Source organism: Canis lupus, chromosome 3 (genome assembly GCF_011100685.1).
Source record: "Canis lupus familiaris isolate Mischka breed German Shepherd chromosome 3, alternate assembly UU_Cfam_GSD_1.0, whole genome shotgun sequence".
NCBI classification, from domain to species: domain Eukaryota; kingdom Metazoa; phylum Chordata; class Mammalia; order Carnivora; family Canidae; genus Canis; species Canis lupus.
This window is the reverse complement of record NC_049224.1, coordinates 55,001,292-55,026,551: the sequence shown is the minus strand read 5'-3', so window position 1 is coordinate 55,026,551 and position 25,260 is coordinate 55,001,292. Positions and strand designations below refer to the sequence as shown.

The window sequence follows — 25,260 nt, the reverse complement described above, 5'->3', positions numbered from 1 at the left end:
TTAGCCATCTGGTTACTGATAATTTTATGACCTTGAAAATAAGAATTTCCCTTTCCTCTTCCGTATTTAAAAATCATTTCATTATTTAAAAAAAAATGTGGGGTTTATTTTGGTTAGAGACATGTGTACAAGTTAAATTCTTTGCTGCATAGCAGTTGTCCCAACAGCATTTATATATGGGAAGGAAAGGTTCTTCCTTCCATTGGTGAGTTGTTCCTAATGTATCACTTTAGATTCATTTATGGGAAAAAAAAAAATTGCCCCCTATGACCTTTGACTTTCTGTTGTTAGCCTGGTACCATGCAGTTTTGTCATTGCTGTGTTGATTTGTGTTTGGAATTCCAGGAGGATGAATTCTGTCATTTATTCATTGTTCTCTTCTTTCCCCAGACTATTCTTTGGAGTTCTTAACCTATTCATTATTTTTAGATTTCTCCGGGCAAATTTTGCTGCCACTTCAGGATGTTTGACAAAATGCCTTCATTGAACTTGCAAGGGGCATTGCATGAAATTTATGTATTGGCCTGAGGACTACCTCTATTCCCTTCAGCCACGTGCAAGGGGTTATTTATCCAAATCTTCATTTATTTCCCCCATGAGGTTTTTATAACTGCCTGAAATCACTGTTGAATGTTAAGGGACAGCTCTGGCTTTTGCTGTGAAGCCATTTCAGTAGATTTCTGGAGCTCTGGGACCCATCCAGTCCCTGGGGTTAGATCAGTCTGTGGAGTCGGGGCTCAGGACACACCTGGGGTGGGCTAAGGGTATCCTGTTTCTGTTTGGATACCAGCTCCAGATCCTTCCCGTCTATCCAACTGGCCATTTTCTGGGCAGGGTCCATACCTTTCCTACCCCAAACCTTTCTTCTTCTGGCTCTAGGTCCCCGGCTGTATAGATTTCCTGGGGTGCTAGAAAGAAGTGCCACAGAGCGGGTGGTTTAGAACAACACATGTATTGTCTCACAGATCCCGAGGCTAGAAGTCCAAAATCAAGGTGTCAGCAGGGCCATGCTCCCTCTGAAACTTGTAGGGGATCTGTGCTCATCACTTTGTAGCTTCCGGTGCTGGCGATCTTTGGTGCTCCTTGACTTGTAGATGGATCACACCAATCCTCTGGCTTCACATGGCATTATTTCCATGTCTCTCTCTTCACACGGCTGTCTTCTTATGAGGACACCAGGAATACTGTGTCAACCATTCATCCTAACTAATGACAACTGTAGCAAGTCTGTTTCCAAAAAGGGTCCCTGGGGTCCTGGAGGTTAGGACTTCAACAGAGCTTTTTTCAGGGGCACCCAGCTCAACCTGCACCACACCCTGGCCCACGTTTCTCTGACCCCAAGTCCCCTACCCATGTCGCTTCTTTCTATCCTCTTGATGGATACCCCCACCCCCACTCTCGTGGCCTCCCCTGACCTCCTGTGCACCCCCAGGCATGATGACCTGAAGGAGATGCTGGATACCAACAAGGATTCCCTCAAGCTGGAGGCCATGAAGAGGATTGTGGCTGTGAGTGGGAAAGGGGTCCTCAGGGCAGGGTGGGTGGTGGGTAGGAATCAAAGAGCTGCTCTCCTTGTGTCCTGTGGACTTTCCCCTAATGAGTGTGGGCCCCTTCCTTTCTCCTTCCCACCACCCAGATGATCGCCCGGGGAAAGAATGCCTCAGACCTGTTTCCCGCTGTGGTGAAAAATGTGGCCTGCAAGAACATAGAGGTGAGCACCACCCAGTGATGGATCTCTCATGCTCACCTCCATCGGGAATCAACTCCGGCCTGTTGGGGTGAGGAAGGAAGGATCCAGCCCCTGGGGGCTTGACTTGCTCGGAATGTTCTTGGTTCAGGATATGTCCCTGAATCAGATGTGGGTCCGAGTGGAGGCCCCAGGGCACAGTAGGGATGCTGCCCCCCACTGGGGGAATTTGCCTGTGTGATCACAGCCGGCCAGGTGATGGCATATCACAGGGTGGGGGGCACCAGTCCTGCTGAGAAACCTGCTCTCCCCAGGTGAAGAAGCTTGTCTATGTGTACCTGGTACGTTATGCCGAAGAGCAACAAGACCTGGCCCTGCTGTCTATCTCCACCTTCCAACGTGGCCTAAAGGTCAGAGGTTTCGGTTTGCCTCCCTGGCACCTGGGGTTGTGGATGCCATGTAGAAGGAGGCCAGGGAGAGGCTGGTGCCTGAAGGAAGCAGCTCTGGCCTTTCCTACCTGCCGAGAATGGGGAGGGTCAGCGTCAGAGAGAAGGGCCAAAGGGACCCTCGGACGGTGGAGGCTGGCTCAGTAGGGGGTTGAGATGCAGAGTGGGTGCCCTGAGAGCGTGCAGCCCCTCCTCTGAGATGCTCAGGATGATGGTTGCCTCAAATGTGAACCAGTTAAAGCCCTGGAAGTAGAGAGCCCTGGGGTCCCTCCCAGTCGCACTGGTGTGAAGGATCCGGGGTCCATAACTAGGCAAAAGCTAGCTTCCTTAGGACAGGACTGTGAGGGCCACGGCTGACCTGGGCTCCTCAGCTCTGTGTGTCAGAGCCTGGGTGCTGGCAGGTGGGCCTGGGCTGGGTTTTTGTGGAGAACAATGAGTTTGGAACCTTTTCACCTGTGACTTGTTACGGAGGACAGAAGGGCTTACTGAACACAAATGAGCTCTACCGACAGGAAAGCAACAGAGTTTACCCTGTAGGAGAGCTGCCTCAGACTCCGGGGTGGGTTCAGAGGTCAGCGCAGATGCCATAAACAAATGACTGTCCACTTCCAGTGAGTTCAACACAATTATTCCTCTAGAGCTGAAACAAGCTCTAGGTGATCATTCTTCTTCCTTCTTTTTAAAAAATTTATTTTTTAGAGAGGGAGAGACAATCTCAAGCAGACTATGCACCAAGCATGGAGCCGAGGGCAGGGCTCGATTCCAGGACCCTGAAGTTATCACCTGAGCAGGAACCAAGAGCCCCGAGGCTTAACCCACCATGCCACCTAGGCGCCCATGATGACTGTTCTGTTTAGCACCAGAAGTAGCTGACTTGTCTTAGATGTCCTGGTGTATGCAAAACACCTGCTTTTAAAGGCTGGCTCATGTCTGTTGTCCTGACAGGCTCTTTGAGGCAGGTAGAAATTGAAATCACCGAGGGGCACCTGGGTGGCTCAGTTGGTTAAGCATCTGACTCTTAATTTCGGCTCAAGTCATGATGTCTTGAGAGATGGAGCCCCATGTCAGGCCCTGCACTCAGGCAGGAGCCTGCTTGGGATTCCCTCTCTTCCTCTCCCTGTGTCCCTCCCCACCTTTTCCCCTTCTTTAGAAAAATCAATCAATCAATCACCTAAAGGAAAGAGCAGTGGGAAGATTCAAATCCTTTAGAATGGAGTGGGTGCTAAATCCCCTCATACTATGTAAACTGAATATTCTCCACTTGTGTTTTGCATATGACATGCATGTGTGATGGTCTCCACAGCATGCTTTCCTGGTCGGTATATGTCAAGGAGACAGAAGCCAGTATCTCTGAACGCCATTCTGTTCTCTCTCCACAGCAGCATTTTCAGCTCAGATGACAACCATTAACTCCCCTAGTCTTTCTGCACATGTAGCTCACATTCCTGTGAGAGCATCTCTGAAAGGTCTAGCTCAGCTTTTCGTGATCAGCTGGTTCAGTAGGTTGCTGAGCAGCCTGAGGACTGACTGCCCAGATCCGGGCCCAGCCCTAGGTCACTGTGCTGTGGCCAGCAGGAGGGCCTGACAGGGTCTGCCTCTCAGGCGGGGCAGCGAGCAAGGGCACTTGCATTTACATTTAGTCAGCCAGCAGTACCTGGGTATCCCCGGCCACACATTGTGCAAGGTAAATTCTTAAAGACAAAACCAGAGGATCGATCTATCTAGATTGGCAAGTGATCTTTTTATTTGAATCAGGGTTAAATCCTCTTAGAAGAACTATTCTAGGATTTTTGCATAGGCAAGTTCTACATTTACCCAAAGCCTCCTTAGTCCACTCAGTGCAAGGATTCTCGAGAAGAGTGGTTAGCAAACTTTTTCTGTATACTGTCAGGCAGTAATTTAGACTGTGTAGGCCAGATAGCTTCAACCCTGCAACCACTCAACTTTGCCCTTGAAGTGTGTAAGAACCTGTCAATGAGTGGGCATGGCTGGGTTCCAATAAGTTTTTTAAAAAGATTTTATTTATTTATTCATGAGAGACAGAGAGAGAGAGAGAGGCAGAGACACAGGCAGAGGGAAAAGCAGGCCCCATACAGGGAGCCTGATGTGGGATTCGATCCCGGGACTCTAGGATCATGCCCTGAGCTGAGGCAGGCGCTTAACTGCTGAGCCAGCCAGGTGTCCCTAAATTTTAATTAATAAAAAAGGCAGAAGACAGATTTGGCCTGAGGACCATAATGTTCCAACCTTTGCTCTAGAACATATCCAACAGGCCATCTCCAGTGACAGAGATGTCACTCCTTCATAAGGCAATTTGCTCCAACTTAGGACAACTACAATTTCTTTTAAAACCATTATATTGTGGGACGCCTGGGTGGCTCAGTGGTTGAGTGTCTGCCTTTGGCTCAGGTCGTGATCCCGGGGTCCTGGGATCGAGTCCCACATCGGGCTCCCTGCAGGGAGCCTGCTTCTCCCTCTGCCTATGTCTCTGCCTCTCTCTGTGTCTCTCATGAATAAATAAAAATCTTAAAAAAAATTAAAAAATGAAACCATTTTATTGTCTCAAAACCTCCATAGCTACATTTTTAAAAATTTATTTCAAACTCACAAAAGGCACAAAGAATAGTATAATGAATATCTATATGCCACGCATAAGAAATGAAAAATTTATCAATAGCCAAAGCCCCTTATGTCTCTTCTCCTGTTTATCGTTCATGTGCATACATTTACTGTCTTACTATTTATTTATGCATTCCTAAATAACATATAATATTGTTTTGTAAATGGTATCACATGATATATGTGTTCCTCTAAAACTCATTTTCTTTCTGCTGTTGTTGTTTTTTTTTTTTTAAGGATTTTATTTATTTTTGAGAGACACAAAGAAAGAGAAAGAGGCAGAGACACAGGCAGAGGGAGAAGCAGGCTCCATGCAGGGAGCCCGATGCAGGACTCGATCCTGGGACCCCAGGATCACTCCTTGAGCCCAAGGCAGACGCTAAACTGCTGAGCCACCCAGGGATCCCCATCTTTCTGCTGTTGTTAATGACTCTGGGCTCTCCTGTACATTAGAACCATTCATTTCCATCAAGGACTCTCCCTTCTTATTGATCCAGGCTGAGACTAGGTTTGGTTTCTCAGCAGCCCACTACTGTGTTTGGCTCAATTCAGACAAACCTCCAGTGGGCAGTCAGATAATCTAGGTCTCCCTACATACTGTCTTTATGCAGTTGGTCCCCTGAATCCCATATGACATCCCATTACATTTCATTTTATTGGTTTAGCACAGCGTCCAATTCAGGGCAATTCTAAATCTTCATTTTTGTCCTCTTGCATCTTCCTCCAAGATATTCATAAGCTGTACAGACCAGGGCAACAGACTGTGAGTTCCAAGGTTATCAGTTAATAAACCTTCCCCAAGTACAATGTTTTACCAAGTTGTGGATTCACCTAATTATACAGTCAGCTGGCATTTTCTTATCTTGTTAGAAAGGATCTTTTTCAATAGCAGAGAAATTTCTTAACACCCTTCACGGGCAAAGGGCTGTAGAGATACAGAAACAAAATAGACAGGAATTCTGCTCTTAAAATACTTACATATTCAGTGAAACAAAAAGCCTGCATCAAAAAATGGCAAGCCAGGGGACGCCTGGGTGTCTCAGTGGTTGAGCATCTATCTGCTTTTGGCTCAGGGCATGATCCCCGGGTCCTGGGATTGAGTCCTGCATTGGGCTCCCCGCATAGAGCCTGCTTCTCCCTCTGCCTCTCTCTGTGTCTCTCATGAATAAATAAATTAAAAATCTTAAAAAAAATAAAAATAAAAAAGGCAAGCCAGGAAATGCTAACCCTAACCCTAACCCAGGGATGCCTTGCTGAAATCGAAATACACAGTGTTAATATCGACCAGCCTAGTTACTCTATCAAAAAGGAAAATGTGTTTTTTTAGTAACTTCTTGTGAATCCATATTCATTTCCAAATAAAAAGGAAAAAAATAGGCTAGAGCAGTGAGATATGACATGATTTGACTGAGAAAATACAGACTCCTGCTTTTTAAATAAGTGCTTCTAAACCATGTGTTTAAAAATCAGTTCTAGAATTTTGACAGGGATTACCATTATCGTCCCCTGTCATTTCGTGGATCTTCTCTTTTTCTGTTTTAGAACCTCAGGGAGACATCTGCCATTTAGTGTTCCAAAACCTCTCCCATTGTCCACCATTCTCTAAAATTCACAGCAATTTACAGTAGTGCTGCTGCCATGATTGCAGTATACTAAAGGCTCTTCCCAGGTGTGTACTGGATGCAGCAGGAGCAAAGAGGAGGGACCTGTGCACCTATGTATTTTAAACACTGGAGGAAAAGAAGAAGAGCAACTTTTGGGAAGTTGCTGGGGAAAAGGAGCGTTTTTTTTTTTTTTTTTTTTTTTGAAAAGGAGCGTTAAAGGTGAACCCTGGAAAGAAGGCCAGTTTACATTTGCTGGCAGTCAGCTCTGGCATAAATACAAATCCCCCCCCTCCCCCCCAAAATCCCACTCGAGGACCAGGAGGTGTTTCAGGAACTTCAGGTATTCTAGAAGATTTTTACTCTTCCTGAAAGTGAAGCAACCCATTGCCACAACTGTTCAGGTATCAGATTTCTGCAGCGGGGACCAAGAGCCAGTTCCCTCAAGTAGTACCCCCCAGGTACTAGCACTAGCCCATCATTCAGGGAGTTGGGGAGGTAGCCAGGAACAGTGGGTTCCAGAGGTGTAGCCTTTCCTATCAGTGCACTGTGTTCTCTCAGGGCTCTGCCTCCACCTCTTCTCTTAGGACCCCAACCAGCTGATCCGGGCTAGTGCCCTCCGTGTCCTGTCTAGCATCCGGGTGCCCATCATAGTGCCCATCATGATGCTGGCCATCAAGGAAGCTGCCTCGGACATGTCACCCTATGTACGGAAAACAGCAGCTCATGCCATCCCTAAACTCTACAGGTACGCCCCAATCCAGCCCTTCACTCCTCTGGGAGCGGTTCTCAAGTCCCCAGCACCCCTGACCCCTCCCAGGTCTTGCAAATCGCCCTTTTTCTTTTATACTTGGGATGCTTTGAGACGGTTTGGGGAACTGACAGAGATGGAGGACAGTGGTGGTGGCAGCTCACACCTCTTCACCAATGGGGTTGGGGTGTGGGAGGTGGGCGCAGCTTGGGCAGATATTGGGAAGGTGGGAGATGGGGCGAGGGGCAAATTCCTTTTCACTGTTTCTCCTTCAGTCTGGATTCTGACCAGAAGGACCAGCTGATCGAGGTCATTGAGAAGCTTCTGGCCGACAAGACCACGGTGTGTACACCTCACACACGGCCGGGCGGTGGAAAGGAGCGGGACAGAGGCCCTCGGCCCCTCCTGCGCGCCCTCTCTAGCCACTGCCCCTTCCCCAGTTGGTGGCGGGCAGCGTGGTGATGGCCTTCGAGGAGGTGTGCCCGGAGCGCATCGACCTGATTCACAAGAACTACCGGAAACTCTGTAACCTGCTCATCGACGTGGAGGAGTGGGGCCAGGTGGTCATCATCAGCATGCTCACCCGCTACGCGCGCACGCAGTTCCTGAGCCCCACCCAGAACGTGAGTGCCAGGGCCCCAGCCCTCGCCCCGGCCGCGCAGGGGGGAGGGCGGCTGGGAGGAGGCGCCCACTGCCCGACCCCGGCCCCGCCCCCAGGAATCTCTGCTGGAGGAGAACCCCGAGAAAGCCTTCTACGGCTCGGAAGAGGATGAGGCCAAGGGCCCGGGCTCAGAGGAGGCGACCACCGCAGCGCTGCCCGCCCGCAAGCCCTACGTCATGGATCCCGACCACCGGCTGCTGCTGCGCAACACAAAGCCGCTGCTGCAGAGCCGCAGCGCGGCCGTGGTGATGGCGGTGGCGCAGCTCTACTTCCACCTGGCGCCCAAGGCGGAGGTGGGCGTCATCGCCAAGGCCCTGGTGCGCCTCCTGCGCAGCCACAGGTGCGCAACCCGGCTGGGCCGGCTGCCCCGCCCACTGGGGCACTGCACGCCCTCGCCGGCCCCGCCCCGCCGCGCCCCGCCCACACCCGCGGGATGGATGGGCTGGTGCGCGGAGCCTGCCCCGCCCGCACTGCGGGCTGCTCGGGCTGCTCGGGCTGCTGGGGTGGCTGGGCTGGTCCGCCCCCGCCCGCTCTGGGGGCTGCTCCGCCCCCGGCACCGCCCACGCAGGTGGCCTGCCCGCTGACGCCCGCCCCGCCCCGTCCCGTCCCCAGAAGGCTGGCGGCAGGGCTGGCCTGCCTTTGCCCGCCCCGCGCACTCTGCAGGCCCTCCCAGCGGCCAGCTGCTCTGGGAGCACATAGCACCCCCAACACCCCAGACTTTGTACTGACTCCATTCTTGCCCCCACACACACTGGTCCCCTCCTCTCCCTCCTGTTTGTCTGGCCCACCTCCCTTCCCTCCACTCGCTGCCCCTTGGCCTGGTGGAGGGGCCCAGGTACCTCTGACCTGTCCTCTCTCCGTAGTGAGGTGCAGTACGTGGTACTCCAGAACGTGGCCACCATGTCCATCAAGCGCCGGGTGAGCAAGTGACTGAAGCCTGCCCAGGAAACCCGAGGCGTAGCTCCTGTGGGTGTGCGGGGCACTGGGGAAGGGCTGTGCAGAGCATGGCAAAGGGGAGACCCCAAACCCAGGAGGATAAGCAGGGCTTGGATCCTAGGGTCCGCTGAGAGAGGAAAACCCAGTGAAGAAAGACCCGGTCAGATCTGAGAGGGAGGATTCTGGGCCTTGGGCAGGAGAGTGGGGTAGCTCTGGGAGAGAGGCAGGTCTCCTGCTGTGATGAAGCTCCCTGGGCTGCCTCTCTCTGCCAGGGTATGTTTGAACCCTACCTGAAGAGCTTCTACATCAGATCCACCGACCCCACCCAGATCAAGATCCTGAAGGTGAGTGATGGACAGAAGTGCATGGGGCTTTCCCGCCTCACTCCCACCGCACCGACCACAGTGGCCACCTTGGGCCTGCCTGTTTCTGCAGCTGGGCCCGTGGCTGCTCCAGCCAGAAGCGTTTGCTCAGGAAGCCAGGCTGACGAGAGTGGGAAGGGACTCACCCTTTGCCTTTCACCTATTAGACATCTGTTACTTTGCACACGTAAAGTAATCTGATTTTTGTACTAAACTCGGGAAGCATACATGATCTTCATCTTATAAAAATGTAGACCCAAGGAGGTGAGGTCTGTGGCCTGCTGACTCCAGAATGCTTACTTAGCCCCCACTTCGGGCAGGCTCCTGTGTTCCACCCACAGTGTTCCTTTCCCTACACATCTATCCCCTCAGGCTTCCATGTAAACATACACCCACAGAAGATGTGTCAGGAGCCTGTACCCACATTCCATTCCATCTCTGCTTCATCTTTACTGAGTAATTTCATGCAGCAGCAGGTAGTCCTGACTCTGAACATCTACTATGTATCAGTCACAGCTAGATCTAGGGATAGGAGAGATGGCAAACTCATCAGACACCTCACCCTTGGGTGCTTGCCGTCTAGTTGGGATGAGGAGGAGACACTGAGCACCTAATCCCAAAACACATGGAAAAATTCACTTGAGAGATGTGGTAAGAAAGAGAATTGCAGAGGACCGTCAGAGCATAGACTTGGAGAGCCTGATCTAGTCTGGTGTCAGGGAAGCTTTCCTCCAGGCAGTGAGGCTTGAGAAATGCCTGAGAAATGAACACGAATTATCTAGGTGAATGCAAGGACAGGAACGGCAGAACAGCTTCACACAGAAGAAGCAGTATAAGCAAAGGTCCTGAGACAGGAAGCAGTCTGACAAAAGGCCAGTATGGGGTGTGGAGGCCAAGGGGGAATGCAATGTGAGAACAGAGGTAGACAGCGGTCAGCTCATACCGGGATTTATAGACAATGATAAGGATGTTGCTCTTTATCCTGAAAGCAATAGGAGGCTTTGTTTTCAATGGAGGTGGAGAGGTGACATGATTGTGCTATGAGCGTACTCTGGCAGGAAATCCATTTACGAGGCAAACTAGTCCTCCTGCATTTTGGATGAGTTTCACAATCTGTCATCTCTTTCATTGGTTTAAGGATGTTGCAGGGCTGTCTGTAGGATTGTGTTCTGGTCTGTGGAGGGTGTTTGGAATGAGGGGTTGTGAAAGCACAGAGCCCACTGGCCATGCTGCCCATTTTCTGCCCCCCCCCCCCCCCCCCTGCAGCTGGAAGTGCTGACCAACCTGGCCAATGAGACCAACATCCCTACTGTCCTACGGGAATTCCAGGTACGGGCCAGGGCCCAGCTCCCAGTAGAGGGGCCCTGGAGAGTTGCCCTGTAGCCCCTGTGCTCAGAAAGAATCATCTCAATGGGCCAACTTTCTCTTAAGGGCTGAAAAAGTGGAGAAACTATTCTCTTCGGCTCCTTGCAGTGCCTTCTGCTGGCTTTGGGCTGGGGAGTCACTGCATGATGGCTGAGGGTGTCACTCCCTCTCCTGGAGGTTAGTCTCCAGCACGATGAGTCGTTGAATGAGGGTGACAAGCTGCCCCAGCGGTCACCCTCAAGCCTGCAGAATCACTGAGGTCACTGCCTGCATGGTCACCCCCCAGAGGGTTCACTCTGTTGTGCTGCCCCACAGACCTACATCCGCAGCATGGACAAGGACTTTGTGGCAGCCACGATCCAGGCCATTGGACGCTGTGCAACCAACATAGGCCGAGTCCGGGACACCTGCCTCAACGGCCTGGTGCAGCTGCTATCCAACCGTGATGGTCAGTGTGTGTCCGAGTGGCCAGCTTTGATGAGCAGTGGCCGTCGGCCTGTCTGTCCAGACACAATGCATGTTCATCTGTCTGTCCCTCAACCTCATTTAGCGTCTGAGTGTTGCTACGCCTTTGGGGGCCATTGGAGAAGTGCAGGGAGTTGTGGAGGAGACCCAGGGGTCAGGGGCCCTTGCAGGTGTGTCTGTCCCCCTGCCTGTGGCTGTCTGACTACCCTGGGGCCCACACACTCATGTCCCGGTGCACAGAGCTTGTGGTGGCAGAGTCTGTGGTGGTCATTAAGAAGCTGCTCCAGATGCAGCCTGCACAGCACGGAGAGATCATCAAACATCTGGCAAAGCTCACAGATAACATCCAGGTGAGGGAGGAACCCTAGTTTCCCGCCCATCCCAGCATCCCCCAACCCCAACGTGATTTTAAAACCCTGTAATTAAACACTTCTAAGCCTTCATAAGATCAATGTCCTTACCTTCCATGCTGGCTCTGAAAGGTCTGCAGGTGGAAGGGGAAAAAGGGAGCATCCACGTGGTCCCCATGTGTTGCCCAAGACTCACTTGCTGAGGGTCCCTTGCTGAGCTCCATGCTCCTCTTTGCTCCTCTTTGCTCTGAAGCTCTGGCCAATTGACAAAGCTCATGTTTTTCTGTTGCACTGAGGAGCTGAAACATTCAAATAAGGTATTCCTTGAAGATTCAGGAAGAATAACACGAAAGTAAAACACTGAAGGTGCAATGGATCTAGAAAATCAGTCTTCTAAACCAAACCAGGGCTGACTTTGGCCTTTGAAAACTGTGCCTATGCTAGTAAACCCCTGGGGAGAAGGGAGACGCTGCCCAGGCAATGCTCACCTTTTAATCTCTCTCCCACCAGCCCCCTGACCCATTTCCAGAGATCCCCATGATTCATAAGCCAGCACAGTTGGGAGGATTGCCATTGGTGTGGCAAGCCACATGCCCACCCACATTTCCACATGTACACCTGTCTTGACCCTTCTCACACACCAACAGGTGCCCATGGCCCGAGCCAGCATCCTGTGGCTTATCGGCGAGTACTGTGAGCACGTCCCCAAGATTGCACCTGATGTCCTGAGAAAAATGGCCAAGTCCTTCACAGCAGAGGAGGACATTGTCAAGCTACAGGTCATCAATCTGGCAGCCAAGCTCTACCTGACTAACTCGAAGCAGGTAAGGATTGAAAGATGCCCCCGAAAACATGCTGGGCCCTGGGAATGGCTGAGGCAGGAATCTGTGGGCCCTCACCAAATAAGTGTGAACTCCAGCATCTCTTTTGGAAGAGAGAATGCAGGGCAAGAGTCTAGTGTATCCAGGTAACTGGTGTCCCCCCAGTGTCCACAGCTACTCTGAGGACCTGGGGCCAGTAGGGATGGTGGCCATCATTAAGAGGCTCTGCTGTGGGGCTGTGACCTCCAGTCACAGAGTGTTCCTACCTGCTACCTTGGGAGCAATGGGGCCGTAAGAACCACAGTGGAGTGGGACTGAGGAAGGGGCCAGTGATGACAGACACTGGTGGGAGAAAATGTGTCCTAGGAGATAGGGTCTGTCCTTCCTCCAAGACTTGGTTGTGTTCGGCCAGTCTGTGCCAGGGATGTAAGGGCAAGTCTCTGCTCGGCTGAGGCAGTACTGGTGTCCATTGTCATTCTCAAGGTTAAAGGTTATGAGAGGTACCATAGCCAAGGGCATGGCTCCACTAAGCTGGAATATCAGGATATTAAAAGCCTCTTAAGTGTCGAGCAACCCCTGAGATGCTTGAAAGAAATTGTCCTAAAAATACAGTGTAATGTGCAGAGTTTTCAAGGTGTTGGAGAGGCTGAGCACTGTGACAGTTCCTATACTCACTACCCCACTCAGTTAAGGGAGTTGGGAGTTGGTAAATGATCACCTGTGGACCAAATCCAGCCTGCTGCCTGTGTTTGTAAATAAAGTTTTATTGGGAATGGAAATGTCCATTCATTCGTTTATTGTATATGGATGCCTTTGTGCTACAGCAGAGTTAACTAGTTTCAAGAGTCCATATGGTCCACAAAGCCTAAAAGAGTTACTCCCTGCCCTTTCTAGAAATAATTTGGCAACCATGGAGCAGAGCTCCTGGGCGGCTGGTTAGGGTCAGCAACATGGGTAAACCCTAGAGATTGTGACATCCCTGCTCACCTGCAGGTGGTTTCTTTGCCTTCCCATCGAGTCTTTGGATGGTGGCATTTGTGCTTCTTCAGTGGCTCCTTTGATCCATGTGCCTACGGTGGGTGCCAGGGAGTTAAAGCTGGGGAGGCAGGGCCACCATAGGCTGGGACACTTGTCGGGAGTTGGGACAGGCAGCTGTCATGCATGGGACCAGGTCTGTGAGTGTCAGTATCGCGGGAGAAGTGGGTTGAAGAGAGAAATTAGAGCACCGTGGGGAGGTGTTCAGTCCCTGAACAAATATTTGTGTGCCTTCTTCGTTCAGAGAGGAGGAAGGAACAGGTGGGAGGAACATTTGAAAAGATGAAGCCGCGTGGGTGGGGAGCTGCCCAGAGAGGCTGAGGACCGAGCAGGACTCCTGAGCCCCAGGATGGTGATGTGTGATGTCGGCACGTTCTCATAAGCTGGGTGTGTCCACATGCCATTTCCCTAAGCTGGCACTGTTAGCTATATGTACATTTGCTCAGTGCTTTACCTAACATGCATTTCCTGCATGCTTACTGTGCCTGGCACAGAGATATGTCCTGGGATAATGACAATGAGTGAGACATGTTTACTGACCTCCAAAGGCTCACAGCAAAGTGGGGGAATTGGTACAAAACACAAAGCAATAAGAACTGTAGTCAGGGTTGGAGCAGAGAGTGCGGGTGTGTTCAGCTGAACCCCTCTCCTAGATAGGACACGGGGGTCCTACTCCTATCAGGGTGGCCAGTATAGCTGTTCTGGCAAATGGACATTAACTCCAGGTTCCCTGTACTAAAGGTGCACCCTCCCAGGCACAGGCCCTATAGGATGGTTCTTTGATTCAATAAAGAGAGCTTTTCTCCTCCCTCCATTTTTTTTCCCAATTTTTTTCTTCCCAGCCTGTTCTCAGAATGGTAGAGAATAGGGAATCCGTAGCACATCAGAAGGGAGGAGGTTTGCGTGTGCATATGGATGTTCATGTAAAACAGTAGTGATGCTTCTTCCTCCTGCTACCATGGGTGACATTCTGGGGCTGCAATGGGCCATAGCAATCCCAGCCATTCCCAACTTACTGACCCCCAGCACACGCCAGATCCTGGCCCAGGCTGAGGCCAGAGGGATGGCCATAGCTCTGCCTGCTGTGGCTCAGCAGATAACCAGGTTCCAGGCCACAGGCCACCAAAACTCTGATAATAGATGTATTAACAGAGGAACTGGGGCGGCGGCAGCAGTGAAGGTGCTCATTATAGCACCAGGGTACGGCACCAGGGGCAACTGCCTGGACTTCTTTTGACAGTGAATTTGCTTTTTGTGTGCCAGGTGAGATATGTGGGAGGAGGGTCCTTTAGGAGCATGGTGGGAGCTAAAATCTGGCCTCCACGTTGGATGGAAGATTTTGATAAAGTTCTGCAGAATTAAAAATTAGAAAGATAACTTTTTTTAATATCATGAAGCTTATGCATGATCATCATAACATATTTGGAAAATCCAGGAAAATAATAATTAAAAATTTAAATTAGCCATAGGCCTACTACTTAGAAAAGACAACACCATTAATCTTATATTTTCTTAGCTCTTATTGATTTTTTAAAAATTTTATTTATTTATTCATGAGAGACAGACAGAGACACAGGTAGAGGGAGAAGCAAACTCCCTATGAGGAGCCTGATGTGGGACTCAATCCCAGGATCCGGGGATCACAACCGGAGCCAAAGGCAGATGCTCAACCACTGAGCCACACAAGCGCCCCCCGTTAGCTTTAAAAAATACATTTCTGGTGCCTATAGATAGCCATCTAGAAGTTGCCCATTGGTGTCTTATTCAATATATTAATTTTTTCATTTCTGTTTCCTTCAAGTGCCGTCATATTTAGAAAGTTATTTCCCCAGTCATATGTCATTTAAAAATGTCACCAGTAATTTCATCTAGATTTCTATTTTTGTGTTTTTTAAATCCATTGTAGTAGTTTTCTTTCTTTCTTTCTTTCTTTTTTTTTTTTTTGTAGTAGTTTTCTCTTGCTGTGTAATAAATTACCGTAAGCTTAGTGGCTTAAAACAACATGCTTATTTTCTCACAATTTCTGTGAGTTAAGAGTCAAGGCATGGGGTTTCATTGGGTCTTATGCATGGCTACCATTGAGATGCTGGCAAAGACTGGGTTCTCATCTGGGACTCTACAGGGAAGGGTTCACTTCCAGATTGGCAGGGTTGGTGCTTGGGTGCAGTTCTTTGGGATGCTAGGACTGAGGCCCTGGCTGCTTACTGGCTGTTAGCTGGAGACCACTTCAGTTCAAGAGAGCACTCTCAGTTCCTTGCCGAGGGGGTCTCCCAACACCACTGCTTATTTCTTCAAAGCTACAAGGTAAAAAGTCTCCAGAGCAAATCTTATATAATGAAACATAATCATGGGATTAGATTTCACCCCATCACTTTGGCCATATCCTATTGGTTAGAAGTGAGTTTTAGGTCTTGCCCACACTCATGGAGAGAGGATTGCATAAAGGCACAAACACCAGGAGGCAGGAATTGTGGGGGAGGACCTTAGAATCTGTGGGCCATGTCCATCTAGAGCGTATTTCTATATGTAAGGTCAGGATGTATTTTGTTGTATTTTTTTCTGAGGACCTGGTGTCCCAGTGTGATTTTACAGGTGGTTGGAAGGTGGCAGGTATGTTAACATCCATTCTTGAAAAGGAGTCCATGTTCCTTACTTAAAAGTCTGCCCCAGAAGCTGGAGCCCGCTGGTCCATGGGTACCTGGTTCTGTTCTTGGTGCACTGTCGCATGTCTCATAGGCCCTCTTGAGCTGCCCATAAATCCTGCACATCCTGGCTGAATGAGGTGACGGTCCTGCTGGTGCAGGCTGGATGCTATGATTTCTGGTGAATGGATCCTTGGTATGGAGAAGGGTAATGAGTTGTTATAAGCAAATCCTGCAGCATAGAGGTGGGTGAACCAACCCCTTCCTGTATTGGTTGTTGATAATACAGTGAAGTTTGTGGACAGACAGATCCAAATCCTTAACACTTCTTTCCAGAACTAGGCAAGGACTTGAGGGGGTAGGGGTGGGGGGGAGTCTGATCAGCCAGCTGGGAAGTCTGTAGAAGGGAATCAGCAGCATCTTGATGATGGACCATGTTGATGAGGGCATCCACCAGCCATGAGCAGTCAGACGATGTCTGGCCCAGGGAAGGGAAGGTCTGTGACAGAGTCCATTGCAAGGCATCTGAGGGGGGATGGAGTTGAGAATACTTACCTGTGATGGGAAAAGTGTAGCAGGCGCTGCTACTGCTAGGAGGGACTGAGCCGAAGTCCCTGTGGGCCGTGTCATAGGCACAAGGGAGTCACTGTAGCTCTCTAGCTTTGCCACAGCAGCAGCTCTGATCCTTTGTGATGCTCCCACTGGGTTACCCAAGTCAGCCATGTACTTGGCTGGATGTCCATAAACCTCAGGCAGACCAGGGTTGGTTCAGGACTACCTCCACTGGTTCCTGCTGCCCTGGGCACTCTGGCTGTAGGGACAGGAGATCTATGTACTTGGTGGTTCTGTCTTGGTCACAAGACATGGAGACCCAGCTGGGGATAGCCCCCTTATGTCAGCAGTAGGCAGTGCAGATTGCTGGCTCTGGTGGGCCTGGGCCTAGAAGCAGCACCAACTGGCTCTTTAACCTGAAATATGTCGCTTCTGACTCTGCTTCTCCTCTGTAAGTGGGGACAACAGTCCCTACTTCTCAGAAGGGCTGCAGACATTCCATGAGGTCATGTGAAGCACCATACACAACACACAGCCCTAGAAGGCCTCCATCAATGACGTCTGCCCCCTATCATGCTATGAATGCAAGTCAGAGCAGTCCAGGATCAAGATTTTGGGTCCTAGGATGTGGCTGCCTCCATTGCAGACAGTGGATCCTGCATGATTCCAGCAAACTCATAGGCAGCTCCAGTTTGCTGTGATCTCAGAACCTTCCAGGGGAGGCCATGGCCTCTGGAGACCCCAGGCTGCTCAGAGTCTACCATATGGGTTAATGGGGCATGAGGACAGCCCTTGCCCAGGGGATCCCTGTGTGTCCTCCGGTCTCCTTCTGTTGTCTACTTTTCCTCTGGGTGATGCTGGCTGGGAATTGTGGGATTTCCAGTAGAATGTTCCAGACCTTCACTCATCCTGCCACCCCAAAGTACCCGGCCTGGAGTAGGCGGGGTACAGTGGGGACCCCAGACTGAGGAATGATGGGGCCCACGGCCAAGAGGAAGGAGATTCCAAAAGGGCAACCTCTTTTGCTGGGCCACGGCAGTTGTCAGAGTTCGGGTCGGGCATCAGCCAGGGACGTGAGGGGAACGGCAGAGGGGTACAACAGCAGGTGGGAGAGGGCGTGGTGGGGGCAGCTGGCCGTCAGCTGGGAGGAAAGCACTTGCTTGGAGGTGTCGGCTTACAGACTGCTGCAGGGCCTTCTGTGTCCCACCCTTTCTGATGGCTGCTGATCATCTCTCATCCCCCAGACCAAGCTGCTGACCCAGTACGTGCTGAGTCTGGCCAAGTATGACCAGAACTATGACATCCGTGACCGAGCGCGCTTTACCCGACAGCTGATCGTCCCTTCAGAGCAAGGGGGGGCCCTCAGCCGTCATGCCAAGAAGCTCTTCCTGGCACCCAAACCAGCCCCAGTCTTGGAGTCATCCTTCAAAGGTGTGAGCGGAAATCAAGGGTGACCTCCTGGTGGAGGGGGAAGAATTGGCCAGAACCCCAGATCCAGACTGTGCCCCTGAGGTCCCAGTCTTAGCCAGACATCAGGACCTCTGGAGAAATGCCAGTCTCCCACTTCCCCCTAGCCCACCCCCTCTTGCCTGTCCTGCAGCACCCAGGACTTAATCACCCAGTAACCCACAACCACACCTCCCAGCTGGTTTGGGCTCCTGGCTCCTTCCCCATCTGGCTCCCCTGCCCACCTCCCTCCCTGAGCTGGCACTACCTATCAAGATTTAAATACCAGGGACCTGGGAAGGCAGGAAATCAAACAGCATTCAAAGGAGAGGTGTATGTTTGTAAAATTCCCGAGGAAGAAGTTGCCAGCACTCTGGGCTGTCCCTGGAGCTCGGCCCAAATGCTGGGTCGTCAGCGTTGCCTCTCTGTCCTTGGGTGCATCTCCTATGACAGGGGCCTGGGGAGAGGCCAGGAGGGGAGGGTCCTTCAGCTGGCTCTCTGGACCTTGGAATCTTACATAGGAGGGGAGCCTCTGTCACAAGGCTCAGTTCTCCTGGGTGCCTTTCGGTTCTGCATTTTCCCTTCCCTGGACCTCAGGAATAGGGAGATTCTGAGGGATGGAGCAAATTTGAAAATCTCCCAGGAAGGAGGAATTCCTCTCTCCTCAACACCATCCCCACTCATCAGTCTCTGATTTGCCCTCTGATGCCACAGGCTGGACCTCAGGCCCCGACTCTTTCCCACTCCCGTTCAGACTGCACGTGCCTCCCCACGGGGTCCAGAGTCTGACCAGGCATGTCTTCCGGCCTTGATCCAACCTGCCCATCCTCTTCCTCATACCAACCAGGCCGCCTTCCCAAGCCTGGCTGTGCAAAAGCACGCAGCCCACATTGCCCCGGAAAAGGAGCCACGCTCATATGTCTGCCTCCCTTTTAGATAGAACCAAGCAGAGGAGCCAGCAGCATCTTCTAGGCCTGGAGTCCACCACCCCCCGCCCCCCTCCCTCAGCCCTTGCTCTAGTCAGGCCAGACAACCCGAGGGTGCGATCAGGGTGGAAGAATCCTAACGGAACACGCTCACTTCTTTCATCTGCCTAGAGGGGGATCCTGACCAGAGTCGTGCCCCCCACCCCAGGAGATAACTCTCTCAGGGGATTTCCTAAAACCTACTACTGGCCTGACCTCTAACCCTGCCCCCAGACCGGGATCACTTCCAGCTGGGTTCACTGTCCCACCTGCTCAATGCCAAGGCCACAGGCTACCAGGAGCTCCCAGACTGGCCAGAGGAAGCTCCAGACCCATCTGTGCGAAATGTGGAGGTCAGCAGGGGTAAAGGATTGAATTGTGTGTGTGTGTGGGGGGGAGGGCAGATAGCAGAGTCCTGGCAGTGCTGCCTGGCCCTCCTGACACCCTCCCCACATGCAGGAAGAAGATCTGTCTCTTATCGAGACCCACGTGGGCCTGTTGGGCGAATACACTGAGGTCCCCCTGCCTGTGTGCCATGTGCCCTCTACTCTGTGTGCAGTGCTCTCTCTCCCACCCTGTGCTCCCCCCTCACCCTCCTCGTGTGCTGTACCCCATTTCCTCCTTGGTTAGCAGTGCTCCCTCTTTCAGTAGCCTCTCCTCCCCTCCACGGACAGTGCCTCTCCACTCATCCCCACTTTCCCTCTTGGAGACTGGTCCAAGTAGGGCTCAAGAAGAGGCAGGTGCAAAGTTAAAGCCTTGTGCTTTCCTTCCTCTGCCCCAACCATGATTTAATGCTCCTCTTGCCCCACCCCCATCTCCAGGTACCTGAATGGACCAAGTGCTCAAATCGAGAGAAGAGGAAGGAGAAGGAGAAGCCCTTCTACTCAGACTCTGAGGGGGAGTCAGGCCCCACAGAGTCGGCAGACAGTGGTGAGGAGATTGGCAGAGCTGGGATTCTGTGCTCCTGCCTGTGTGTGTGTTTCACATGGTTTCATGTGTCCCCGGGGTTGTGCACCTAATTGTGTGGACCTGTATGTGTGTTGGTAGACCTGAGGGATTGCATGTCCCCTACTAGTCCACCTGTGTCCTGGTTGGTGCAGGTGGCATCTGGGGCCAGAGGCAGCTCAGGGGGTTGCAGCTTCAGTGCTGAGTCAAGGTGGGGTCCCAGGGCACCTGCTCTGCACACAGGGAGGGGGCCTGAGACAGTTCCTTCACAGACCCCGAGTCCGAGAGTGCCTCAGACAGTAAGAGCAGCAGTGAGAGTGGCTCCGGGGAGTCCAGCAGTGAGTCTGATAGTGAAGACCAGGAGGAGGAGAAAGGGAAGAGCAGTGAGAGGTAAGAGGCCAGCCAGCCAGATGCTGGTGGGGTTTAGGAATCTCCTCTGGAAAAGAAGGGGGGGAACGCTCAGCCTTAGCCACTCTCCTAAGAGCCCCTGTGCTTCCTCATGCAGACCTCCTGCAAACCCCAGTCTACTCCCATGATCGCTGCTGTGGTTGGCTATAGAGGGTCTCTGTGCTGGCTCTGCACCTCATGGGGGGCAGCCTGGAGAAGCAGTCTGGGGCCAGGGGCCCCAGCATAGGAGCCTGGGTGTGGGCTCCACTGGCTTAGGCTCCCTACCCTCCCTCCCACTTTCCTGGGCTTCTCCTGCTCTTCTGTGAGGCAAGAAGGGGTTCCAGGCTGGGTCTGAGCCCCACCTGCCCTCTCTCCTCCAGTGAACAGAGTGAAGAGGAAAGTGGGAAGAGGAAGATGAAGAAGAGGAAGAAGGTAGCTGAGGGACAAGGAGAAGGTTCATCCTCAGATGAGGGCAGTGATTCCAGCAGTAGCTCATCAGAGTCTGAGAGGACATCAGACACCGAGGAGGAGCAGGTGGAACCTGATTCTTGGAGGAAAAAAACAGTGAGAACCTTGGGGCGGGAGGGGGGCTCATGGGCCAGGCCCAGTCATCTCCCCACCATCTAGAATAGACCATGGTATCACCTACCCAACCCAGAACAGGCCACATGCTCTCCTCCTGCACCTGCATCCCATTCTTCTCTTTCAGCCTCCCAGCAGCAAAAGTGCCCCCGTGGCCAAGGAGATCTCCCTGCTTGACCTAGAGGACTGTGAGTTTGGGTGATAGAAGTCACGGGGAGGACACCTCGGGAGGATGGCTTAAGAAGGTCCATGGGAGCTCTGGGTTAGGCTCCCCAGGGCTCCAGGGTAGGAAAAGCAGACGGAACACACTTCTGGGTTGAGAGGCAGCAGGGCGACTTCCCCAGGTGTGGGGTTGGGATCAAGGACCAAAATCTGCCCGGAGCCCCCAGGCAGCCATGTGCCTCGCTGTCCGTGGTGCTGAACCGTGTGCTCCCCGAACTCTGGGCTCCCTGCTCAATCCAAGCCAATTCCACATTGCCTGTCCTTCATCATCCCCTCCCTCATCTACTCCCACAGTCACTCCTCCCAGTGTCCAGCCTGTGTCTCCCCCCACGATTGTGTCCACCAGTCTGGCTACTGACCTGGAGGGCCTGACGCTCACAGACTCCCCGCTGGTGCCCTCGGTGAGTGGGATGGTGGAAGGACTGCTGGGGCGGGTCTGCATCATCTCTGTGGTGCATCCTATAGTGTGGCTTTGTGTGTGTGGGGGTGTGAAGTAGGGGATAGTGTTGAGTCCCCTTTGCTCGATGACTGTAGATGAAGACAAGGCAGGGATGGGCGCTCTCCTTGCTCTTCCTCCCCTCCAGCTGCTGAGTCCGGTGTCTGGTGTTGGGAGGCAGGAGCTGCTGCATCGCGTAGCTGGCGAGGGGCTGGCTGTGGACTACACCTTCAGCCGCCAGCCTTTCTCTGGGGACCCCCACATGGTGTCTGTGCACATCCACTTCTCCAACAGCTCTGAGACCCCCATCAAGGGCCTGCACGTGGGCACCCCCAAACTGCCCCCTGGCATCAGCATCCAGGAATTTCCTGAAATCGGTACGAAGGGCCTTGGACATGGTAGAGAAGGAGGCACCTGGGTAGAGTCCATCTTTCTGTGGCTGCCAATGCCCTCTCTGCCTTGGGCCAGGCTGTGGGGGTACAGAGAGGGCATCTGATGTGATCATGCCCTGGTAGACAAGATAGATTGGGAAACCAGCAAGTCCATATCAGAGCAGAAGGCCTTTGTGGTTTCAGGACTGATTTAAATGGGGTGAGGGTGGGGTTGGGGAAAGGGTAGTTAGATTTAAGGAGAAAACCAGGAACCATCTCTAGAGGCCCAGAAAGTCAGGAGTGCCTAGAGGAGTGATCGTTTCTGGCAGTGGTGGGTTCTAGACCTCTCAGGTGATGGTGTCTGCCTCTCTCCCCCTTTCCCTGCCTCATACCGCTGCAGAGTCCCTGGCGCCGGGAGAATCTGCCACTGCTGTAATGGGTATTAATTTCTGTGACTCAACCCAGGTGGCCAACTTCCAGCTGTGGTGTGTATCCAACTCCTGGTGGGGTGGAGGGTGGGCTGGGGAGAGGAAGGAGCAGAATGTCAGGGATACATCATGAGCTGCTGGATCCAGAAGCCATCTCAAGCCATCAGATCTTCTCTCACTTTCTTGTTGCTTCCAGACAAAGTGGGGGAGTGAGGGGAAAGATGCTGGCCTCATTTCCTCTCCTTCTGTCTCCTTCCACCCTTCCCAGTACCCAAACCCGGCAGTTCTATGTCTCCATTCAGCCACCCGTTGGGGAGCTGATGGCTCCTGTGTTCATGAGTGAGAATGAGTTCAAGAAGGAACAAGGTGAGCGCTCCCTGGGGTAGAAGGGAGGGGGCTCAGCACCATCCGCTGGGGCTCTCAGTAAGCTCCCAATGCAGTCCTGCTGGAGGAGCCTCGCCATCTTCAGACAGAGGGAGGCCTCATAGCCTGTGCCTCCAGCAGAAGCTTCACAGAGGGTGGGACACTTCAGTGAGGCTTTAGAGGGAGTGGGACTTGGCCAGGCAGAAAATTCTAGGCCAGCATTCCAACTTGGGGAGATACCATGAGTGTGTCCCAGTGAAAGTTTATAGGCAAGAAAGGAAAAGAGTTTGGTTTGGAGCTCAGGAGTCCAGCACAGAGGGGTAGTCAGAACGAAGCTGAAAATGAGATGTCTGGTCTAGTTTCTGAAAAAGCCTTGATTGCTATGCGAAAGGATTTCAATCTCAGAATTTCAGAGCTGGAAGGGGTCGCCAAAGTAATCAGGTCCACCAAGACTGTGAGGGAGATTAGGACTGTAGGCCTCATTTCCCTAGCAGTGGAGGACCCCCTGAAAGGTATCTGAGGAAGGGGCCAGGTTCAGATCTGTTTCACCCAGGAGAATCCGGCAGCACTCATAGCTAGGACTGGATGGGGAGAGCCCGCACCAGGGACAAGATGCAAGACAGCGTAGGCAGGGGAAGCATGGGGTTTCGTGACTTGTGGCTCAAAATTCTGACCCCACTGCTCATTTGCTGTGTGACCTTGGCCTAAATTCTGTCACTGTGTGCAAGACTATTGCATTAGCTCTGGTGAGAGATGGTGAGGATGGAGATGAGAGCCCCAGCAAAGGGACTGCAGGGCTGGGGCGGGTAGTGGTGCTGGGAAGGGGGAGCCAGGGGCTGCTGCCCTGATGAGGAATAGAGAGAAGTATCCAAGGATGGCAGGAAGAACTGTACCCTTCACCTAGACCAGGAGTTGGCAAACTTTTCCTGTAATGGGCCAGAAAGCAAATGTTTTCAGCCATACAGTCCCTGCTACAATTACTCAACTCTACTGTTGTTAACACAAAGCAGCCACAGATAATGTGTAAATGAACAAGTGTGGCTATGTTCCAATACAATTCTATTTATGGACACTGAAATTTGAATTTCACATCATTTTCATATGTCATGAAATATTGTTTGATTTCTTTTCCCCTGACTTTTAAAAAATATAAAAAACATTGCAGGCCATACAGCCCACTGGATCAGGCTAGATCTGGCCTGCAGCCTGTAATCTGCCAAAGCCCTGATATGGGAGAAGGAGGAATGGGCTAGTCAGGGGAGGAGGGGAGATCATGGTTGGTTTCAGAGGAGCTGATTGTGAGGTGCATTTGGGAGATTCAGGAGGCAGCCTTTAGCAAGTAACTGAAGATGTGCGCCTGTGCCCTGGAAACACCTCTAGGCTAGAGTCAGGAGTACAGAGGTGAGAGCTGAAGCTGTGAATGAGTCAGAGGGCCCTGGGGGAGAGACCGGTGGGAAGGGAAGGCCAGGGAGCATCCTTGCAGAAAACCTGCATTCCTCAGGAGAAGGAGGGGAGGGGTAAGAGAAGGAACAGAGTGAGAGGCAAAAAGAGAACCCAGAGAGAACACCAGAAGCGTGCCCTGGGGTCAGATGGTGACAGACCAGAGCGATCTGCAGATTGGAGGCTGCTGCTTACTTCAGCGGGCAGGTCATTGCAAATGGGAGACAGAGGCCAACTGCAGTGGGTGGGAGGAGACCAGGGCTTGAGGCAATGGAGCCCTCTGTGGAGGACTTGACCATGCATGGAGAGGGAGACATGGCACTGCCATGAGGAACTCTTGCTTCTGGAGAGGACTGTGTAGGGACTCAGAGACTTGGCCGCAGGAAAAGTAAAGGTACAGAGACAAATGTCGCTAGTCAGAAAGGAAGGGGATGAGGGCAGCAGGAGAGGGAGGTCTGTTCTCAGAAAGAGAAGAATGAAGGAGGACAGAAAGGCTGAAGAAAGGGTGGCAGGAGGGCAGAAGGAGGACATCACATGGCTGGCCTAGCATGTGTGAATGGAGGTTGGTCAGACCTGTAGAGTGAGGGGTTGTAGGGGTTTCAGGAGCCCTGGCCAGGCTTGGAGCTCTTCCCACAGGTGGAATGAGAGGTCCACCTCTGAGAGCCTTGAGTGGCTGCTGGACTCTGGCCTGTCCAGTGAGGACCAGTGCCTTGACCAGGAGTATAACAGCCACCCATAATCTGTTTGTGAGGGCTTAGCTTCCAGGAGCTGGGAGGGATTTGAGCGTGGGTGGGAGAGCCAGCCAGGAAGGACCAGAGTGTGAGGGCTGGATTGGAGAAAACCTCTTCGAGCTGACTGGGCACCACGTCCACTGGTCCCTTCCTTCCAAGGGACAGATAGCCCAGATGTCTGACAGTGGGGAAGAGCCAGACCAGTCTTTGGTCAACAACATGGATAGAGCTTGGGGTGGCATAGGGTGGGGAGGCTGGCTTCCTAAAGGAGGGTGTGGTCCAGCAGGAAAGTAGCCCCTTAAGATCGAGAGATTCAGAACCCCTTTTAGCATGAGACCTGGCCAGACTGATGGGAACTTGGTTGAGGATGCTCAGTAGACAGACTCAGGTGCCAGCCTCTGGTCCCAGCATGGCCTCTGCCCTCATCACAATCTCTGCCCCCAGGAAAGCTGACAGGCATGAGCGAGATCACAGAGAAGCTCACGCTGCCAGACACTTGTCGGAGTGACCACATTGTGGTGCAGAAAGTGACAACTGTTGCCAACCTGGGTCGTGTACCCTGTGGGACATCTGATGAGTACAGGTACAAGGCCACCAGCAGAGGGGAAGAGGTGGGCTGTGGGGAGGCTGGCTCTGTAGGAGGCCCCACAC

At 52.3% G+C, this 25,260-nt stretch overlaps 1 protein-coding gene across 2 annotated transcripts in view; it reads left to right on the top strand.

Moving 5' to 3' along the window:
• Window positions 1-25,260, top strand: part of AP3B2 (adaptor related protein complex 3 subunit beta 2) — a 33,402-nt gene that overhangs the window by 7,690 nt on the left and 452 nt on the right. For both annotated transcript variants that reach the window (XM_038532940.1, XM_038532939.1), the window contains exons 2-25: window positions 1,433-1,508; window positions 1,637-1,711; window positions 2,002-2,097; window positions 6,941-7,101; window positions 7,380-7,446; window positions 7,545-7,727; window positions 7,822-8,105; window positions 8,629-8,683; window positions 8,974-9,045; window positions 10,330-10,392; window positions 10,744-10,876; window positions 11,134-11,243; window positions 11,891-12,067; window positions 17,538-17,724; window positions 18,939-19,057; window positions 19,526-19,634; window positions 19,922-20,039; window positions 20,417-20,600; window positions 20,746-20,806; window positions 21,135-21,241; window positions 21,425-21,653; window positions 22,048-22,132; window positions 22,344-22,441; window positions 25,054-25,192. In XM_038532940.1, the coding sequence (XP_038388868.1) occupies window positions 1,433-1,508; window positions 1,637-1,711; window positions 2,002-2,097; window positions 6,941-7,101; window positions 7,380-7,446; window positions 7,545-7,727; window positions 7,822-8,105; window positions 8,629-8,683; window positions 8,974-9,045; window positions 10,330-10,392; window positions 10,744-10,876; window positions 11,134-11,243; window positions 11,891-12,067; window positions 17,538-17,724; window positions 18,939-19,057; window positions 19,526-19,634; window positions 19,922-20,039; window positions 20,417-20,600; window positions 20,746-20,806; window positions 21,135-21,241; window positions 21,425-21,653; window positions 22,048-22,132; window positions 22,344-22,441; window positions 25,054-25,192 (2,988 nt within the window). The remainder of the gene's footprint in view (window positions 1-1,432; window positions 1,509-1,636; window positions 1,712-2,001; window positions 2,098-6,940; window positions 7,102-7,379; window positions 7,447-7,544; window positions 7,728-7,821; window positions 8,106-8,628; window positions 8,684-8,973; window positions 9,046-10,329; window positions 10,393-10,743; window positions 10,877-11,133; window positions 11,244-11,890; window positions 12,068-17,537; window positions 17,725-18,938; window positions 19,058-19,525; window positions 19,635-19,921; window positions 20,040-20,416; window positions 20,601-20,745; window positions 20,807-21,134; window positions 21,242-21,424; window positions 21,654-22,047; window positions 22,133-22,343; window positions 22,442-25,053; window positions 25,193-25,260) is intronic.